The sequence below is a fragment of the Lepidochelys kempii genome, chromosome 4 (assembly GCF_965140285.1).
Source record: "Lepidochelys kempii isolate rLepKem1 chromosome 4, rLepKem1.hap1, whole genome shotgun sequence".
Classification (NCBI taxonomy): domain Eukaryota; kingdom Metazoa; phylum Chordata; order Testudines; family Cheloniidae; genus Lepidochelys; species Lepidochelys kempii.
In genome coordinates this window covers 30,039,305-30,056,119 of record NC_136383.1, presented here as the reverse complement: position 1 = coordinate 30,056,119, position 16,815 = coordinate 30,039,305, and the positions used below count along the sequence as shown (strand labels likewise).

At 38.9% G+C, this 16,815-nt stretch overlaps 2 protein-coding genes across 22 annotated transcripts in view; one reads left to right on the top strand and one right to left on the bottom strand.

The window, feature by feature from the left end:
• Positions 1 to 16,815, top strand: part of TBCK (TBC1 domain containing kinase) — a 280,573-nt gene that overhangs the window by 226,784 nt on the left and 36,974 nt on the right. For 15 of the 17 annotated variants that reach the window (XR_012158526.2, XR_012158524.2, XR_012158514.2 and 12 more), the window contains 5 exons: positions 2,785 to 2,834; positions 4,520 to 4,764; positions 5,487 to 5,644; positions 7,219 to 7,293; positions 9,357 to 9,415. The gene's annotated coding sequence lies outside the window, so the exon portion shown is untranslated. Of the gene's footprint in view, positions 1 to 2,784; positions 2,835 to 4,519; positions 4,765 to 5,486; positions 5,645 to 7,203; positions 7,294 to 9,356; positions 9,416 to 16,815 lie in introns of all 17 variants that reach the window. The other 2 variants (XR_012158520.2, XR_012158519.2) reach the window with 2 other exon arrangements.
• The window catches only part of NPNT (nephronectin), a 91,566-nt gene continuing 83,477 nt past the window's right edge, over positions 8,727 to 16,815 (bottom strand). For all 5 annotated transcript variants that reach the window (XM_073340840.2, XM_073340841.2, XM_073340842.2 and 2 more), the window contains 2 exons: positions 13,300 to 13,556; positions 8,727 to 11,650 (listed from right to left, as the gene is read on the bottom strand). In XM_073340840.2, coding sequence (XP_073196941.1) covers positions 11,555 to 11,650; positions 13,300 to 13,556 — 353 coding nt within the window. In that variant the 3' untranslated portion in view covers positions 8,727 to 11,554. The remainder of the gene's footprint in view (positions 11,651 to 13,299; positions 13,557 to 16,815) is intronic.

Here is a 16,815-nt window from a genome sequence, read left to right as displayed (position 1 = left end):
GCTCCAAGTGCACTTGCAGGAGCAGAATGGCTAGCTAGAACCCAGATGTATGAAGCACTGCTACGGAGCACCTGAGAGTTTGTACAACTCGTCAGTTTCACTCTGTTGCTAGCTGTACAGAATGGAATGGCAGGTAAAGCTGGGTGAAATTTTTTGGACAAAACCCTATTACTGAAAAACGCTTATTCCAGTCGACCGAAACATTTAACATGTTGCTATCAAATTCACCTCATTGTTTCGATAGTAAAAAAAAATATTCCAAATAAGTCTAAACATTTCAATTTGACATTTTCTAAATTCAATATTTTCATTATTTTTATTTGAGAGTACTTTTCACTTTGAATTTTATTTCTGTTTTTGACTAATAATAATAAACCCCTCAAATGAAAAAAAATGTTTTGGGTTGAAAGAAATAAATAGTTTGACCCCAAATGAAATTTTCAACTTTTTAGTTTCACTGAAAAATATGAAATATTTTCATTTTAGTTGACCTGAAACAATTTGTCATTGTTTTGGTTTAATCACCACACTGAAAAATCAGTTATTTGCATAGCTCTAATTGCAGAGGACTATAACATGGAATTAAGCTGAGAGTGGATGTAGACAATTGTCTAATTGCTTGGGCCAGGTAACTGAGAGAGGCACCTTCTCCCACCCCCACCCAGTGCCTCACTGGCATGACAACCCTGCCCCATTCCCAGCTATGTTTTTTCCTTTAAAGAAAAGAAGGGTAAACTGAACAGGAGAAGTGAGCAAAGGTGTTGAGTGATTGGACCTGAGAATGTTGGTCAAAGGCCATAATAGTTAGAAATAATTGCTCTGATGTGCTGTACCCAAATGTACAGCCTGAGCCAATAGAATTAAACTGACTACAAATAAAAGATAGGTAGGGTCCAGTCCTGCTCCCATCGAATTTTAATGAGCATTTGGCCAGTGAAATCAATGGAGGTGGGTTTTTGCACTAATTCTTGGGATATGCTTAATCTGATGGTCATTAGGCAATTTACATAAAGATTGTTACACCTTCTAAATAAGAGCCTAAGTGTAGAGAGAGAAGAAAAAATGTGAAAAATATATGGAAATATCTCAAATCAGTTAAAAAAAGGAGTACTTGTGGCACCTTAGAGACTAACAAATTTATTTGAGCATAAGCTTTTGTGAGCTATAGCTCACTTCATCAGATGCATTTTCCATTGAATACATCCAATGAAGTGAGCTGTAGCTCACGAAAGCTTATGCTCAAATAAATTTGTTGGTCTCTAAGGTGCCACAAGTCCTCCTTTTCTTTTTGCGGATACAGACTAACACGGCTGCTACTCTGAAATCAGTTAAGCAATAACTTGCAAAGATTTACTTAGTATTTCGTCAGTGCAGGCTCTCATGCAATGGCATCTCAGTCAAGATCCTAATCATTCCATCTTTTCTGAATAAATTAGAGCAGATTAGTTAAATTGCATGTATTAAAATAATTTCAATTAATCATGGCCCATAAATGTCCGGACTAATTGAATCCATTTATTTTTATTTTGAAATACTAAACCCCTCACACACAATTTACAACAGAGGACACGCCAGTATTATAGGAGTCATTTCATTCCAAAAGAGATGTCACCTTCTTCAATATTTATATTGACAGGTTTCAGAGTAACAGCCGTGTTAGTCTGTATTCGCAAAAAGAAAAGGAGTACTTGTGGCACCTTAGAGACTAACCAATTTATTTGAGCATAAGCTTTCGTGATTATCATACACATTGTAAGGAGAGTGATCACTTTAGATAAGCTATTAGCAGCAGGAGAGTGGGGTGGGAGGAGGTATTTTTTCATGCTTTGTGTGTATATAAAAAGATCTTCTACACTTTCCACAGTATGCATCCGATGAAGTGAGCTGTAGCTCACGAAAGCTTATGCTCAAATAAATTGGTTAGTCTCTAAGGTGCCACAAGTACTCCTTTTATATTTATATTCTTCTTCTTTATATTCAAGGCATAGGGAGAAACAGACTATATTTGGGATATTCCCTACAGCTCTTCCTGTAATTGCTTAGGGAAAATTAAATTTAGCATTTTTCTGAAAAGAAAAATACCCAAAAATATGAAAACATAGTTGTGGCTGAACTATGTTAAAATATTTTCAGGAAGATGAGATGGTATTATGGCTAATGTGCTGGACTGGAACTGAGGTGGTCTGCATTCTGTTCCTAGCTCTGCCAAAGACTTCCCGTGTGACCTTGGGCAAGTTACTTAATCTTCTTGTGCCTCAGTTTCCTATCTGTAAAATCGGAATAATACTTGTTTTCTTCCACTCTTTGTAGCTGTCTTGACTATTTAGACTGCAAGCTCTATGAGGCAGGGACTGTCTCTTACTATATATATGAACACCACCTAGCACAGTGTGGTTCTGAGCTCAGTCGGTGCTTCTAGATGGTACAGCAATACAAATATTTTGTTTTGCCTGTGAGGACAGAAGAATACCAGTTATCCTCATATAGGGATCTGTATTTTAACACTGCTAAAACATAAGTTTCCTAACGTGCATGGACCTAATTTTTTTAATTAAAACCCACCAGCACAGTCACAAAATCTACTCACATGTCCTTTACTATGTTGAAGGATGATCATTTTTGGAATTACTTATATTTCACCCACTCTGGAAACTTTAAAAAGCTGTTGTAACAAGTTTTTATGCTGTCCTCACAGGCAAGAAGAGACATTGTTTTAACATAATTGGGCCATAACCATATTTCATCAGCCATGTGTAAACATGGATTTTATTTTTATTTTTTTAGTACACAAAGGGTCCAAGATGCAACAGACAACATCCAAACGGTGCCATCAGGTGAGACTTGTTCCTGTATACCGTGTATCTCTTCGTACACAGTTGATTGTTTTTTGTGAAGAAGCAGAAAGATGGCCCTGATCAAGATCTCAGATGCTGTTGCATGCTTCCCCCAGCCCTGCCCAGAGAAAACAAACACCATAGAAAGGATACGGAGAGAAGAGCTGGTTTTTGACAGCTGGCTAATTTTCTTGGCTTTGGGTGTAGGCAGCGTAATAATAGCTAAGTGTGTTTGATAGACTGCCCTGCTCCTTCACTGCTATTAGGAAAATACTTTGGGAATTATTAAAAAAAAAAAAAAAAAAAAAACACCAACAAACCCTTAGCATTCCATGCACGAAGGGTGTGACTGCTGAAGTAGGAAAAAATATCCTGACATCTCAGTTTCTTGTGTCAGATAATTCCTGTTTGCCTAACAGCTATCTCAGAGGTAAATTGGTCACTAGTGCCAAAAAAAACACTCATGGGATCCTGTGGGTCCTGAGGCAGGGAAAAGTTGTTATTCTTAGGGCAGGGTCCTGAAAACACTACCGTGCACAGTGCTTATTATTGGAATGAGTCCAGGTGGGAGATTGGGCCCTTAACTTTAAAATATGCAGTTGAGTACAAAGAATTTAATTAGTCCCTCAGAGCAGTTTATCTCTAAGACTTCAAAAAGCTCAAAACAAACAGCATGTGCAAAGCTGTAAGGACCTGACCTGAAGGCAATAGCCTGCATACCAAGACCTGTTCTGAGTAGCATCCTGGCCCCCCCTTACACTGTTCTAATAGCAAAAATGGCAGGACAACAGCTAGATCTCTCCACTTCCCCCTTCCCCTGTAAAGAATGACCTTGAGCTGCCCTCCCACACAGCCCTCATACAGGGGTGGGCCTAAGCGCCTGTATGAGTGAAAGCTTGTGTGTGGAATACTCCACACTGCAGCTGTTCCAGGCTTTCAGATGGTAACTTTGAGAGCACTGCAGCCAAATGTAAATTAGAGGCAAGGCTAGTTTATGCTAGCAGCCCTATAATTTAGAAGGTAGCATAAATCCCCCTTTCCCCCTCTATGCTGCAATCACTTGAGCTTGGTTGCATCTCAGAATCAGGACTCAAGTCAATAGGCGCTCAGAAAATATTAATAATAAGTGGTATTCTGTGCTAGTGAAATCAATAGAAAAACTTCAGTTGGCTTCATTGGGACCAGTCTCAAGTCACATATGAGCAAATCCAAGACAAGACTTTATATAGACACGTTATATATAATAATTGTCATCTGCTGTAGAACATGGCATTTTGAAATATTCCATGGTGTTAGGAAATTTTGTATTAACATCAGCAACTGCTCACTGTACATTAAAAGGACATAACACCTGTTCTCTAATTCCCTGCTAACTTCTGTGATGTTCCTATTTAAAAAAAACAAAAAAAACCCTCTCCCCTGTTGCTATGTGAAAGACTCACACAAACAGGGGAAAGTGACATATGCGGGGAGAATAAACATTGCAATCAATACACGAAGTAAACTGGAAAAAAAAAAAGAAAAAATATATTCCCACTTCTAATCTCTTTCAGATAAAGTAATCTTCAGTGTAACTTGTAATAACTGGAGGTAACACAGTTTCACACAGAGGCATGGTTTTAACGTTCATGGTGTCCCTTAAACCACTTTATAAGAATTATTATTTATTATTTGTATTACTGTAGTGCCTAGGAGCCCCGGTCATGATCCAGGATCACCCTGTGCTAGGTGCTGTACAAACACAGAACAAAAACAGGGTTCCTGCCCCCAAAGAGTTCACAATCGAACTGTACAACAAGCAACAGCAGATGGATACAGACAGATGGAGTGCAAGGAAACAATCCAACGATATTGGTCAGCATATTAGGCAGTGTTATCCGCACCGAGGCACCCAAACCATTGTCAAGCTTTTTTTGGGCATCACACCAAGGTGAGTTTAAGGAGGGATTTGAAGAAGGATAGTGAGGTGGCTTTGCAGATGTTTATGGGGAGTTCCTCCCAAGTGTGAGGGGCAGCATTAGAAAAAACTCGGAAGTATTTGTTTGAAAATTTAACAAGTGGCCAATGGAGGCTGGTATCATTTGTGGGAGTAGACAGTTCAGTTGAATGAGAGATGATACGTAGGGTTCTGTAAAGGGCCTTGAAAGTGAAGACAAGCTGGTTCATTTATGTGACAGAAAATGGTGAGTCGTGGAGGATGCAAGGAGAGGGATGATATGGCCATAATCGTGGGCTGGTAGAATGATTTTTGCAGCAGCATTCTGAAGGGATCTGAGCAGGGCAAGACTGCATTTGTCAAGATCAGAGAGAAAATTGATGATGTTATCAGGATGTGAGATGATGAGAGCCAGGACAAGAGTTTTAGCCGTATGGATGGATAGAAAAGGCTGTAACTCTAGAGATGGGATGCAGAAAGAAAGACATAGCCTGGATGTGAGGATTTACGGAAAGGTCTGTGTCGAAGATGATACCCAGGTTATGAGCTAGAGTGACAGGCAGGATAATGGGGGTGTCCACAGTGATCAAGAAGGGAGGTAATGGAGAGGGTTTGGGAGAGCGACTAATCTGTGTGGATTTCATTATGGCTAATATCTGTAATAAATGCCAAGAATGATGTCTTACAAATTCAGTCTGTGGAAATTTCCTTTAAAGATATGTCCCAGGTGAAACATATGACTTTTAGGCAAAAACGATTTCCCCCGAGATCCGGGGTATCAAAATAGGAACTGCTGAAGTTGGGAGCCACAAGGCGAGGACTGAGATGCTGCATTGGAACAAGAGCACTGGAACCTGGGTCTCCCACTGCCTAGGTAAGTGCTGAGTGATCGTCATAGTCCCTCTCTCTGGGCCAATGCTCAAACCACACCTATTGGACGGAGTGATAGGCAGGGGAATGTGTAGATTGTGAATCTCCCTGGGACTTAGGTGAAGAAGTGCTTAGTCTGGTCAGGATTTAGGCAAGACTTAGTTGTGCACATGCCAGTTGCTGAAATTTAGGCACCTTGGGGTACTTTAGAAGAGAAACATAGGGACATTTGGTGCCTGTAGCGTTAGGTAGCAGCTGAGCAGGGGTGTTGTGAATGCGGAGGCATCTAAATTGGCAGTTACGCACCCAAGTCCCCCTTGTGAGCTCCACTCTAAAGCTCTTATGGATCTAAAGAACAGGGAATGTACACTTGCTGAATGTTTCTGACAAGCAGCAAATAGTAAAAAGTGGAACTAGTAAATGCTGATATAGAAGAAAACTGTAAGGGGAAAAGGGAATCTGTGAATCCTCAACAGAATGTAACTTAGTATTTTCAGAGTTCAAAAAGACCCTTGTGACTGGTTCTGGCTTAGCTTAGCTTACCTATATTTTGAAGCCCTTTTTATATTGGACACAGATGCTAGTGCTTATGGATGGGGGGGCAGCGTTAACATAAGGACTATCTGAGAAGATATTGGGGAAAAGGAGCAATGAGAGCATGGTCTCATCATTAATTTCTCCTCAAAACTGAAACAACCCACAGGGCTCTGAGCTTTGGCTAACCACTTGGGTCAAAAGGGGGAATACTTACAAAAATGGAAATTATATGTCGTCCATTACAGATCACTTAAGTGACTGTGGGATGGAAGGGTAAGATTATTAATATCACCAGTGAAAAGTTATATTTGCTTTTCTTTGTTGGAATGGTTAGCATTGTGGATGTGGTATGTAATAATGTAAGAATATTGATCTGCTGTAGTAATCTTATGAACACTATATGGGACCTAGTCAGTGAGGAGAAGTTATTATATATTGGGTAATGACCTTTCCCAAATCAATGCATTAATCTAGTTTAATAGGGAGCCATTGGTAAAACAAGCAGGAAAGCAACACAATGGATCTAGATAGTGGGAGATCCCACCACTAAATCAGAGGGGAGTGCAGTGGGTTGTGAGTTTGCCACCAAGACCCTAGACGATTTTGGAGTGCCTATAGGAAGCTTGGACCTACCTACATCTCCATGTGGAAGATGGATTAAAACCTGGTAAGATGGACATATAGTCTGTTTTTAAGACCTATTTTTGTGAAAGTCTTTTGTTCTAAATACTTTGCTTTAAGACAAGGTGGATGAGGTAATATATTAGACCAACTTGGTGAAAGAGACAAGCTTTTGAGCTACACAGAGCTCTTCGGTTACTGGATACACACAGTCTTTGCTCCCAGAGGAAAGAGAATTGCAAATATTGAACACAAAATAGATTTACTGAGGTAATTACGGCTGCAATATATGGGGCTACAGCCCAGTCGGAAAATAGCATGATTCCATCCCAGGTGCTGACCTGAGGCCCGAGAGAGGGGTAGAGGTGCAATTAGCCTGTAACTGTGACAGTAACAGTGCAACAGCATTATCTCCCCCAGACTCCATGAAAGATATATTCAGAGGACTACAACAGCATGAAGCAGTGTTACACACAGGGAGAGACAGTTCCTTAAGTAAGTACTTATGCACTTTGTAAAGCTGCACCTCCTTGCAGTAACAGCAGCTGTTCTGGGGTATTATCTATACATGATACGCCCAGAATTTATTCCAAACCTTGACCCAGACTAAATTGCATGATCCATAGCCATTTTACTTTGTCATGCAGACTTCTAACATGTTTGTTTTCCTCTTGCAACTTTTCAGTCTACCCCTGTGCAAATTTAAACAAACCCAAACCTCAGTGGATTTTGATTGTTTATGGTCTGGAAAGACTGCAGTGAAAAGCCTTGTGTGCTTACAGTACACAGGTGTACAACAATGGGTAATGGAGAATGTGATTTAATGAGCAAGGGAGTTTTATAGTAACCTGGTGTCTGGTTTTCTTGCCTACAGAAATAATAAATGGAGTTAAGTCTGCTACATATGGTTTTGGTGAAAGCCAGGTGGTTCTCTGTTAACTAAAATTCCCCTCAGACATCTGAGAAACACAGAAGGAAGATTTGGAACAGTTTGTTGTGTTCAAGTGTAGGGACATTAAGTGATGAAATTAATCAATGGCAAATATTTCCAAAATGAAAGTCTGTTACATCCTAGTTAGTTTATAAGCTCCAAGGTCAACGTCATCAGTGTGGTACCATTCAACCTAAAATATTTTGTCTGATGCCCCATGTAAGTTATGTTTGACTTTATCCATGATTCATAACGAATGTTAAAAATTAATTTGTAAGAATTATAGCTGTCCTGATCTGTAGAGGCATTGAGTGGAAGTTACAGGTACTTACCAACTCTTTAAACAGAGTGAACTGCTTTTGAGTTGACACTGTCAGCTAGTAGCTTGATCCAAAGCCCATTGAAGCCAATGGGAGTCTTTTAATTGACTTCAGTGGAGTTTGGATGGAGCCAAGACCATTATCGTACAAAAGCATCATAGTTAGGAGGGAACAAGTGGCAGATAGCTACTGGAGGAGTTGATGTTTGTGCGATAAGATGCAAAGGTGGACGGAGAAACTGTTGTTGTGTTTTCTCCCTTTGAAAGAACATAGAGTCTGAGGTAGATTCTGCTGGTGAAAGCCGTCTTCGGTGTGTGGATTTTTATCTTGGAGCTAAATTGAGTCAATCAGCTGCCCAGCATCCCATGATTTGTAATCACAATCTTCAGTCCCTATGTTTGTCTAGACTGATCTCTTAAGGAACCCGACTATGAAAACCCACGGGAGGCTTGGCCACATTTCAAACAATCAGGATGGGATTTTTGAAGGCAATCAGTGTTGACGCGCCTATTAAAGCTTTACCAATAGCTAAAAACTACACTAGGAACAGACTTAGACCAACTCCAAGTTTTTTGAAAATCCCACCTATTGGATTTTGAAGTGAGTGGAAATTAAAAACATAACCAGGTAGCTATCACTTCAGTTGTACTCACTTTAAGGCCAAAAAAATGCAAATTGCCAATGTTAATCAGTGCCTGTAATTTACAAAGATACTTTTTATTTTCAGTCAGTTTGGGAGGAAAGTTAACATTTCTTCAAAAACTTAAATTATAAGACAGTTAAGATGATATACAGTACGTTTGATAACAGTTTCCATTAGAGGTTAGCGCAATATCTTCTCATTGACACTTAGAGAGGATTTTTCAGGAGGATTTTCTTTAGAACAAGCTATGCAGTTATTGAACAATAAAGGAAATGGGTAGCTATAAATGATGTTTTAAGGCTATATTCAGATCTCATATAGTCATCTGCACACCCGAAATTGTGCCTGAAATGTATGGAAAATGGTGCTCTCTGCTAACATAGTGCAGCTTGTAGAGTCTGTTAGTTACATCCCCAATTAATGAACTCCATGTGGGCAGAACCCTCCATCCTTGCTAACTGCCATTCACTTTGGTGACATGCTGCATGGATTCAGGGGTGAACCTACATAGAGCTCATTGCAAGATCAGGGACTTTGGCAGGAGGACTGAGAATCATGCAAAAAGATGACCCAACAGAGCAAGTTAAATGTTGTCTCCTCTACCAAAATGGAAGTGGACTGAACAAGCTCAGTAACCTTAAATACTTCTTTTAACCTTTTGCAGGGGGCCAGTGACAATTCAGTAGACTCCGTCAATCAAATCAGGCAGAGTAATCTTTAGAGGTGAGTGACAAACTCTTTGACTAGGGGTGGTTTGGAAGCTGAGCCATTATATGCTGTACACCAACAAAGTGAAAATGTAGCTGTTTATAGTATTAATCTTGCCTCTTGCTATAATGTTCATTTGTTTAACCCATTCAAGCATAGATAGTGGCATAATAATATTGTATACTGCAATACTGATGAAAGGTCCATTCACTACTTGTGAGACCAATGAAAATTCAGAGATCCACCTATTGGTACATGCCTGTACATTTGCATGTTGAAAGGGCAGAAGAAATGCACTGACCTGTGATATACCATCTGCACTAACAAAACTTCCATATGCCCAGTCCTAATTGCAAAATGATTGAAACCTGGGTGGGTCTTTCTTCTGGGGATGAAATAGATCCCTATTCTAACCAATTTACCTGAACCCTGAAGGGCTGTAACATGTTTTAACTGTCTTACCAAATCATATCTTGGTACAAAGTATGTTTTAATCCTTTTAGGATGAGCTAACCCAAGGTATGCCCCAATAAGAATTTGAAATTAGGACTTTAATGTCTTGCAATGTCATCCTTATGGACAGGGTGTGCAAGACTAGATACAGGTTTTTGTTGAAACCAGAAATAACTTTTATAAGATCATACATAATGATACATTGAGCTTACATTTAATTATTTTAAAAGGTCATAAGGCCTTTTGTCTTCTGGCTGTACCTTTTTGAAATAGTCTTCCTAGAACAATTAACTTTGCTTCTAACTTTCTTAAAGATAAGTTTGTCAAATTTAAAATTGATTTCAATGCTGATAATAAAGCTTTTTCATTTAAAAAAGGCTAGACAAGTGGAGAAATTCAACATTTCTCCATGGAGTTGTACATTTCTCACACCCAAAATGGATGACTAAAAGAAAAAGCCCAATATTCTGACAGATATTTATTCCATCTACAACTAACATTTTAGCTCTAAACGTTGTGTTGTAGTTTTCTAAGCAGTCTGGCAAGGACCTTGTACAGATGCAAGATTCAGTGGCCAGTTATATTTCAATGCATTAGCGCAATTGACTCACTTGTGCTGCTTAGATAGTAACAATTATTATCAGCACAGACTGTGGCCCATCCTGTCAATAGCAAAAGTGCCACTGACTTCAACAAGCTCAATGCTGCAGATAGTAAAAGCACCTCCTTAGAGGTGCTCAGCATCCTACGCTCCCAGGGAGATCAATGGGAGTTAATAGTAGGCAGCATCGTGCTCATCAGCTGGTGTAAACTAGCTTAGTACTATGACAACCCATTGAATTACACACTAGCTGAGGATCTGTCCCTTTGTTTTCAGTCATAACCTCATGAAAAAAATCACACTAGTATTTAGGGCCAAACGATAGAAAATGTCAGGACACTGCTGATTTATCAATGGTCACTAGCAGAGGGTCAAAGAACACACAGAGCTCACATACTGTATTTTAGCTTGAAAGCATAGCTGCTATTTACCTTGCAGCTGAACTCTGTAAATATAAGAAACATAAATACATTAGTAACCACACACATTTACACAACACAGTACTAGCAATATTAAGGGATGCAGTGCCTACTCTACATAACAGCCTTTTGTTAATATAGATACAGCAGAGTAAATGCTATTTGATACGCAACACACCCTTCTTTAAAAGTTAATGGCAGTAAAATAGCCAAAGTTCAGGTCCAGGCCTCAGTTGACTTCAGATTATGAAGTCAAACAAATCGCACAGCATATCTTTATCATCAGTGTGTCATTATCATCAGTATGGCAAAACACAGAACAGCAGTTAATATTACCACTGTGAGTTGGAGATCTCTTCTGAAGACATTTAGCCACATTTGGCTCTCCTGCCCATTTAATAGGAGCATCTTTCAGGCATGGTACACTGTACCTTTATAACACACAAGTATGTGGACAAGGAATAATAGTAAAAACACCCAATATTGGCTTGAAGTTTGCATCCTTACAGACAATTTGCATTATTTTAAGTGGAGTTTCACTGGGATTTGCACAAAGCGGGCTAACTAGGTGATCACTGTCCATATTTTCCACTTTGGCCCACAGTTTTCTTTTAACTTGATGGGAATAGGATTAAAGGGAAAGAGAAATTGTATATGTTCTTTGCCAGTCTAGGGGTGTTGCTAATGTTCTTCAGAGCAGCGGCCTTTCCTCAAGCTCACATCATCTAATCCAATGTCCCCGGTTCTGCCCTTCCCTTTTTCACCTTTGAAAATAACCTGGGGAAGGAAATAAGACACAATCAGATGTAAACTTAAAACAACTTGACAAGAATGGCTACCTGTTCTGAAGGGTCCCAGCAAGAGCATGGTCAGTCCTAGCCTCAGGGAACTTAGAGACATATCCCTGGATGTTGGTATTTGTAATGGATAAAACACTTCCAGTGATCTATAGAAGTGTACTTACTCTACTGATGGAAGCAGTGTTCAGGGAGGAATCTCTGTCTCCAAAGATGGTGGTCCTTCTCTTTACTGGAAGGAATGATTTAAATATATCTAATCCATTGCTTTAAAGATACCTCTAAAGAGCCATTTTATTTTTTGTAGTATTTTGAAAACATTTTCCCTTCCACATCGCAAATTGATCAGTTTGAACACTGGATGTATTATAAGCTGGATCTAGAAATAGTATCCCCTGTATAACATGTTCCAAGCTTCTGCAAAAATGTGCTAATCTAAGGCTTCCTACAACGTGATATAGCAAATGCTGCGTATCTGTGTTTTAAACTAAAAATGCACCTAGTTTGAATGAGGGAGAGCTCAACAAATTTAAAGTAGGATGAAGAAGAGACTATAAGGTGAGAGGACCATGGCAGAATAATATGCTGTAGAATGTTCCCTAAAGCCAAACTGGTACTAAACTCTACCTGAGCCTGTTTATTTTAATCCATCCACAATCACTAGTATCTATCACCTGCACGGCTGCACTCAAAGACTGAACTGTTTTAACATGAGCAAACGTTATTTTGTCCATGGTCTGAAAATTAATCAAACATTCCAGCAAGATTCCCTCCTTAGATGGGAGAACCTGACACATGCATGCTCCTTAAAAAAAAACCAGCAACAGGATATGTACACAGTGACCCTGTCAAAACTAGAATTTAGATAAAATTCATGTAGGATTTTGCAATACTTTACTACAATCAGACTTTATTACTGATGTAGAAAAAGTCAATACAAAAGCATGATCTACTATCAATTCTGTAAAATAATTCTGGTGTTTACTACATTCCCTTTAGGCCTTTTGGATTAATGAGGGAAGTTCAAGCAAAAAGACAGTATGTATATTGGATATATTGGCTTAAATTTTCAGAAACAACAAATAGTTTTAGATGCCCACTGGAGGCACCTTAAAAAGACCTTTTTTTTTTTTTTCAGAAAGTGTCGGAGAGCCCATAGGGCTGTCAAGATGGGCATCCAAAAACTAGGGTACTGAAAATCATTACTCATATTTTAAAATATGAGTAATCTTGCAAATGCATCTTGTTGTTGGAGTTTCTGTGATAAAGGGGCTGTTTGCTGAGCTGTGATGTTGCCTTATTCTGAGAGCCAATAGACTATTTTTAAAAGAATAAGGAGAAAAGGAGCGGGTGTTTATAAATCCATCTCTAGGTGCTGTCGTCCTTGTTCACAAGTTCTAGTGACCTCCTATATTTGTTTAGTTTTTAGTCAGGCAGAATATTTTATATTGGTACTTAGTATTTTTACATATGATGGAGGAAAAATATGTCCCTGGTGTGACTCCACTGCCAGGCATGAATTGGGCCCTTTTATTTAGAAATAAAACATAGGCTGATACTAGACCTAGGAGATGCTAGCCCAATGCTTCAACCTCTTATATTGAAAACTGTATAGACAGCTATACTTACACTTTTGATGCCTGAGTCTTGCAAAGTTATTTGCGTTTGTCTCCAGCCGTGGCCACCATTTCTTCCCCAAACCGCTGGTCCATGAGCACCATTTTTTCTTAAAAACACTTGGAGTAGACCAGAGTGTAGTCCAGATACCTTATGTCTAAAGGACAGACACAAGTCCCCTGAATGACCTAACTGGCCAAGTGGCAGGACCAAACGTGCTACTTTTCCCTCTTTGCCTTTGGGTTCAGAGATAGTCACATACTGTCCACCTGCAAAAGAAAAGGCAGCTCTTTTTAAATGTTTCCAAGCAAGGTCAGTACCCTTCACGTACAAAGATGCATGTATTTGATGTGCCATGAATCTTGCAAATTCCTGTCTCTTAGGGATTTCAAACTCCAGAACTTCTTAGAAATCACTGTTGTAAATGTGTTGCTGTGCTGCATTAGCTGTGGTAGAGGAGATTTAAATTTCCGTTACAAGTCATTGACTCTTTGACAACACTGCTGCATAGGAAATTTCACTCAGAAGACTTAACGATAAACTAAGCCTCCTAAATATTATTCTAGATAGCAGTTATGAAATGACAAGTTTTAGGCATTCTCATTAATACATAAAAAGAAAAGGAGTAATTTTGGCACCTTAGAGACTAACACATTTATTTGAGCATAAGCTTTCATGAGCGACAGCTCACTTCATCGGATGCATGCAGCTCACAAAAGCTTATGCTCAAATAAATTTGTTAATCTCTAGGGTGCCATAAGTACTCCTTTTCTTTTTGCGGATACAGACTAACAGGGCTGCTACTCTGAAACCTGTCATTAATACATTTACATTATGAACAAACGGTAAAATTTTTGAAAAATCTCAAGTCCCATTTTCAGAGATGACTTAGGCATTGAGTAGCCTAAGTCTCATTGCACTCTCCGGTGAGTCTTCTGTTAGAATGATACTGTTCATGTGAACGTTGTGACGTTGCACCCCATAATGCTTTATAGAAATATGTTTGAGTGTAAATATGGCATAACTGGAATATGTTTTTTGCTAGATATGCCATGTAACACATCTTTGCAAAGGTTATGTTCTACTGAATGTATTCATCCTATTTGTATGCATGTATCATTTTTATAGCTGAAGTTATGAGCGTTGTCTCTATGCTTGTATTTAAAGTGTTTGCTGTAGGAAGCACCTAAGGCAGCACTTGATCAACATAGTGTGAAGGTGTTATTCAAGTAATTGGGAGTACTTAGCTAACAATGGACCTTGATAGACACCAATCCACATCTGAACTTTCCTGGGAACGTTCAGACTAATGTGGGCAATGGCGTCGGCCTGTAGAGATCTGAGTCGTGCATGGACATGTGATTTGCCCATGTGACTCCAAAACTCCATCTTGTAGCTGTGATTCTACACAGGGGGAGAGAGGGGTTTCCACTCATGAGAGCGAGACTATATAAGCCCCTGGAAATCCCTCCATTTTGTCTTCAGTCTAGCCTGTAAAAGAAGCTTATTGGAACATCTCTGAGGGTGAGATTTACCTGCATTTAGTTTCCTACTATATTAGGCTTAGACTTGTGGGTTTTTGATTTACTTTGTTCTGTCTTTTATTACTTGGAACCACTTAAATCCTACTTTTTATATTTAATAAAATCACGTTTTGCTTATTAATTAACCCAGAGCAAGTAATTAATTTTTGGGGGAGCAAACAGCTGTGCATATATCTGTCAGTGTCATAAAGGGTGAACAATTTATGAGTTTACCCTGTATAAGCTTTATATAGAGTAAAATTGATTTATTTGGGGTTTGGATTCCATTGGGAACTGGGTATCTGGGTGTTGGAGACAGGAGCACTTCTTAAACTGTTTTCAGTTAAGCTTCAGCTTTTGGAGGATGTGGTTCAGACCTGGGTCTGTGTTTGTAGCAGGCTAGCATGTCTGCCACAACCAGGCAGGGCACTGAAGTCCCAAGCTGCCAGGGAAAACAGGCGTTGAGGTAGTCTCCGCACATAAAGTGGCAGTCCGAAGGTGGTTTCTGTGACCCAACCCGTCACAAACGTCATTCAAAAACCCATTAATATCCCCATTCCTTTAGTGAGAGATACCTGCACATAAATATAATGCAATAAATGAAAACTAGAAGACCTCATGGCAGGACATTTGTAAAAGCCAAAATCAAACATGTAATCCCAACAAATTCTTCTAGTGCTCCTTTTTATGTAGACTGCTAAACTGTGATAAATGAGATTTTAGCTCTTCTAAAAATCCCATAACCATACCAAGAGGATTTTTTTAAAAAATTTGAACTGATTAAAGCTAGAGCAGGGTTTCAAAGTTGGAATGGGACCCTAGGATAGGGGGAGGGAACACAATTTTTTTACAAATCTGAAATTACTAGAAAAAAATTACAAAACAATAATATCCAACTGAGAACTCCATGTTCTAACCATAAAACAAACAGCTTTGATATCACAGCAGAATGTCAAAATTCACTTTAAAGGTCTTAGCATTTTCAGGCTCTCAGACTTCAACAGCTCACATTTCATGGAACATTTCTGATTTACTATTTTTTCCATATTGTAGAGATATACAGAATTTACTTAATTATAATAGTTCAACCTTTTACTATGAAGTTTAGTCGCAGTTTTAGTCAAACTAGACTTGAATGTTTCTTGTTGAGTTTGATCATTAATGTTGCATAAATGTTTGTTCTAAGCAAAGCTATAATGATTTTCTTTAAAAATCATTTCTTTGCAAGAAAATATGAATGTGATTTTAACGATGTGCCAAAACAAAGCAAACAATTGAATTACAAGAAAAAAAAGTCTATAATCTTCAGCAAAGCATTTAAGCATATGTTTAAAGTTAAGCATCTGCCTGAATTCCATTGACTTCTATGAGACAAATCACATGCTTAAATGCATTGCTGAATTGGCTATTCAGACAGGAACAGTCATGCAGTACAATCTACTTAAAAAAATGCTATGCTTTGTCTACATATCGTTTTTGGAACTGTACAATAAAATTGGTAGAAAAATTTCTGTTAGTTCAGTATGACTGTCTAGCATGGACACAGTTATACCAGGATAAAGGTGCTTATTATATTAGTACAAACACTTTAAACCAGTAGAACTGCATCCACTCTAGAGAGTTGCACAGATTTATCTAAATCAGTAGGAAAACATTTAATGATGACGAGATAACTGGCTCTGTGGATGAGGGGAAAGCAGTAGACGTGTTATTCCTTGACTTTAGCAAAGCTTTTGACACGGTCTCTCACAGTATTCTTGCCAGCAAGTTAAAGTAGTATGGGCTGGATGAATGGACTATAAGATGGATAGAAAGTTGGCTAGATTGTCGGGCTCAATGGGTAGTGATCAATGGCTCCATGTCTAGTTGGCAGCCGGTATCAAGCAGAGTGCCCCAAGGGGACACTACAAGAAGGATGTGAAAAAATTGGAAAGCGTCCAGCAGAGGGCAACAGAAATGATTAGGGGACTGGAACACATGACTTATGAGGAAAGGCTGAGGGAAC